This window comes from Cryptomeria japonica, chromosome 1 (assembly GCF_030272615.1).
Source record: "Cryptomeria japonica chromosome 1, Sugi_1.0, whole genome shotgun sequence".
Lineage (NCBI taxonomy): Eukaryota > Viridiplantae > Streptophyta > Pinopsida > Cupressales > Cupressaceae > Cryptomeria > Cryptomeria japonica.
The window spans coordinates 709,459,252-709,463,940 of record NC_081405.1 but is presented as its reverse complement, the minus strand read 5'-3'; the positions used below and the strand labels follow the sequence as shown (position 1 = coordinate 709,463,940).

Genomic DNA, 4,689 nt, shown 5'->3' with positions numbered 1-4,689 from the left:
GACTCATGAACATTTGAAAAAAAAATATCTTGCCTTAATCCACTTGTTCTTCCTTCCTTTTATTTTGCACTTACTCTTCTTTCTTTCCCTTCTTTTCTTGACTTCTATCCCATCATTCTTCCTCTCATGAATTTTAGTTCACTATATGTGTTTTCCCACTCTATTTATTCATCCTCAACATCTACACACATTTCATTATCACAAGCATTATAGAAATCAAAAACTTCCATTTCTTTTTTCTTACCAATTTCTTATATGATATATAAGAAATCAAATAATATATCCATTGGATTAAATATTTGTTAGATGGCCTAGATAATCAGAGAAGAAAGATCAATCTCTAAGAAGGTATGAAAATGAAGTAGGGATCATATTATTTACCAAATTCCACTCTATAATATACAACTTCCTAGATACAATAGTCATTGCATTAGGGGCAACCTAATCAAAGTGAGTCCAAGCTGATAAGGTATGCAATGTTCACCATTCCAACTACTACTAATTTAGAAAGTATCTTAATACTCTTTTTTTAGTTCATAAGAAGTGATTATTTATGTTGGCCCTAGATTTATGGAGGTCACAAGGGGAACCTCCTCCCCTTTAACACATTTTTTTAGTGTATTCACCTTTATTCAAATTAGAAGCCATAATGAAAGTCCAATCACAATCACTTAGAATTACAAATTACATGTCACCATGATAATTTGAACTTAAATCTCCATAGTAAAAACCAATGCTTTCGTCAATTAAACTTAACCCCTTTAACAAAAAGTAGCAATAATTTGTCTTGCAATTAAAAAATACATAAATTTTGGTATCTTCTCAAATAGAACATTCTAACATTTCTTATTATATCTATGTTGTATAACATAGTACACATAACAAGCAACCACGAAGCTAAAGAGTCTAAAAGGAATACATAATATCAATTCTATCAGAGCCCTTCCAAATGACTCTGCAGGCATAGGTCCACGAGAGAATATTGATAATACAAGACCACCAAATTGGCTTGTGATGAGAAACGTTCCTTTCTTTGTTTCTTCTAGTGTATATTTTGCAACATGCTCAGGTGTCTCTATTCGACTTCGGCTGTAGAAACTTATGTCCTTAATCATCTGCAAAATATCTTTGTCATCCTCCAAGCCGCCTATATATTAACAAAATTATATCAAACTTAGTTGAAAAATACATAACTGTTAAAAAAGAAAGAAAACATAAACGCTTTTTTACATTAATTATTTGTTTGATTGTTAGCATGCCCAAGATCTTTACATATGCACATACGTGAGTACATAAGACTTCTAGAAACTTTCATTTGTAAATTTTCTAAATGTTAATATGTTATATCATTTGAATAAAGATTAAATTGAAGATTTGAAAAATATTTATGTTACAATTTAAAACAAATCATTATCTTGCAGATGAATAAATAATATGATCCAAAATCAAAATAGTCAATCAAATATACAAAATCTTACAAGAAATAAATACAGTCCACCAAATCAGGGTCATGATTTGGCTATGAAATAGACATCCCTTTCCTAAAGTAGATACTAATAAAATTAAAGTTCAATCTCATTAAGACAAAGTTGAGGCTACTTACTGTAATTAAGCATGGGAGTGTCCACAAACCCTGGAAACACCATGCTAATGCGGATGTTATAAGGCATCAATTCAAGCTTGAGAGTTTCTCCAAGTCCTTTTAGAGCATGTTTGGTTGCAGTATACACAGAGTTACCATACAAAGCGTACTGCCAAAAGCATAAAACATAACCAAAACAAATCATTTTTGAACAAATGATTAACAAAATAATTAAGGGGGAAAAGTTTATTATTTTTTTTGGGTGTGAGAATACATAAAGATAGATGAAAAATACAGTAATAAAAAGGTTAAACATTCTCATGCTTTCTTGTCTTACATATAAAAGCTATCATACTAGCCATATGAACTGACAATCAAAACTGCATGAAGACTTGAAAAACTTCTAAGTAATAATACAAAATGTTTTACTAATTGAAGGCCCTCGTTGGATTGGCAGCTCATAGACTGAATGTTCTTGAATGTTCTTGTTGGACTGTCGTACTCACAAATCTGGACTTTTATAAAAAAAAATTAAAAAAAATTAAAAAAAAAAATTTACTAGTAACTTACCATTCCTGACCGAGAATTCATTAGAACAATGGACATGAGTGTTTGGGCACTCCTCTGCTTCAACAATGGAATCCCAACATGCAAAGTATTGACAACCCCTGTCAAGTTAGTCCGAATGATGGCATGCAGATCTTCAATCCTGCCCTCATCCAGAAGTGCAGTTTTTGCAGCACCTGCATTGCAAACCAGCACATCAACAGCCCTCCATTCAAAAGCTTCCTTTATTGCCTTTGCCAAAGTTTCATACACACCCACATCTGCAACCTATTCAAAAAATCAAAATCTGATCAGACACCAACATTTCTAAGTCTTTTGATATACTTAAAATGATGGGATAAGATAAACCTTGGTTAATATTTTATGTTTGGTAGCACCATCTTTGACAAGATTTTGTTCTGCTTTCTCCAATTTAGTGGAGCTTCTGGCTACAAGTGTAACGAAAGCTCCTTGAGAGAGAGCCTCTTTGGCAATGGCAAGCCCAATCCCACTTGATCCACCTGTTATCAGAACATGCTTGCCCTCCAAAGATTGCAGCCATGGTGATCTGATCTTCATCACAACACTGGTGTGACTAGAGAACCAAAGTTGAGTTTTTGATGGTTTAATTCCATGCAGAGTTATTTACTTCTGCTACAGGTGGGGACTCCTCTCTTTTCGTATTGTGGGCCACCTTTGTTTAGATCTATTAAAGGAAGTACTTCTTACAGGAAAGTGTTAAGATTTCTTGCATGCAAGACTTTCTATTTTGGAGGTCTCTCTGTCAATTAATTCCCTGCAAAAAACAGCCTTCCACATTCTGATATCTCTGCATAGACAATTGGCAACATAATAGCACTGCACTTACCAAGCTCCACATATTATAACAAGTCTTCTCAAGCTGTCAAACGGTAGGGGGACCAATGACAGTAATAAATGTCACGTAGTTGAGAGCAACTGTTATAAATTTTGTTTTCCATTAAATTTTAGAAATAAGAATTTATTTGTCTTCATTATGTAAAGATTTGTTATAATTTATCTATATTAATCGTATGTATTAACAAAGTAATTACAAAATCTTTGTTTATCTAATCAAAAATAAGTAATTGTGTTTTTATTTTGGATCGAGCATTTATTGTTAAAGGATAAAGTATTATGTTAATTTCATCTTTTTTTTTTCGTGTGTTTTAATATTATTCAGAAATTATAAGACATTAAACATACTTGATCTTATTTTAGGAAAACTTGCATCAATTTAGTAAAGAGTGCATAATATTGAAGTTATGTTTGGTGCAAAACTTTCTTTATTTTATATATATATACACACATGAGAAGCATTTCACAATATAGAGAAAGACACTTGAAATGTTTGGTTATAGATTACTTAGTATCAATTTAGAAACTATAAGAAAATTGACTAGTTGTCCTTAGAACATATTTGATACATTTGTTTAGATCGTTGAGTTTTGTCCAAACCTAGTCACTAGCATAAAACTACGAGTATGTTTTTTCGCGACTATTAAATATTAGAAAATTAATATGATACCAAAATTAGATATGCAATCTTACTAATTTATTATTTGTAAAAACTAAGAATCACCAGTAATAGACTATGCTACTTACAAAAACTAAATAACATGTGAGGACCCAGCTCTATTTAGTTTGAGACCACCATTTCCCCTCCTCCTCCTTGGGTGACTTGATTGAAGTCATAAGGTGTTTTTGTTATGAAATGTTATCCAATTTTGGACTCATATTTTTTATTACTAATATGACTTTTATTTAATTGATGAAGCAAACAATTTTGAAATTCTTTAAATTATTGGTTAAATGCATTATGAAATTGTCCTTTTTTCCTCAAGCACTAGTAATTATGACCTTTCATTTTAAATTTTTGAATTACTATTTGGTGGCCACCATTAAATTTTCATCTTCATTTGTGTATTTTCATAAACTAGTTTTATTTTAATTTTTAAATTTCTTGTTTTGAGGTTGTATTAAACGTTTGTTGCTACTGGCATGTATATAGTAATGTGAAACATGTAGACTATCATACTCATGAGGGGTCCCTGAAAAATTGTGTGGGGGAGTAGATGAGTAGAGAATTATTATGAAGGGATAAATGAGACCATAATGGGTTAGTTACAATCAATTTCCCCTATATCTATTATTTCTTATGTGATATGAATTCTTAGAGGATAATTTTGGGCACTGGTCATCCTCATCCCTTTGTGTGAGTCTTGTGTTGTGAATCAAGTGAGTTCTTTTTGTGGTCATTTATGTATTGGTTATGTTGTTTTGGTTGTTTAGATGAGAAATCAGGTTTTACAGGATAACAATTGAGGAGGAATTTAAATGATTACCTAATCATGATGGGTATGGTGTATTGTTGGCAGGAATCGATGGGTCTTAAACAAGTTGTTGCATGCTCAAAACTAGGCCAACAAGTCTTATATGAGATACTTAATTCCTAAAACTAGTTCATAACATATGTAGCAGGGTGAGTTGACTAGCAGAACATAGCTTTCTAAACCGTTCAACTCTTCCTATTTTTTAGAGTG

At 31.8% G+C, this 4,689-nt stretch overlaps 1 protein-coding gene across 1 annotated transcript; it reads right to left on the bottom strand.

The window, feature by feature from the left end:
- Nucleotides 1-792: 792 nt before the first annotated feature.
- On the bottom strand, nt 793-2,790 carry LOC131062474 (3-dehydrosphinganine reductase TSC10A). Its single transcript, XM_057996137.1, has 4 exons — nt 2,498-2,790; nt 2,153-2,416; nt 1,604-1,751; nt 793-1,147 (listed from the first exon to the last, which is right to left on the bottom strand). Exons 1-4 carry the CDS (start codon nt 2,705-2,707, stop codon nt 837-839), a joined length of 933 nt encoding a protein of 310 aa, XP_057852120.1. The 5' UTR covers nt 2,708-2,790; the 3' UTR covers nt 793-836.
- Nucleotides 2,791-4,689: the final 1,899 nt, after the last annotated feature.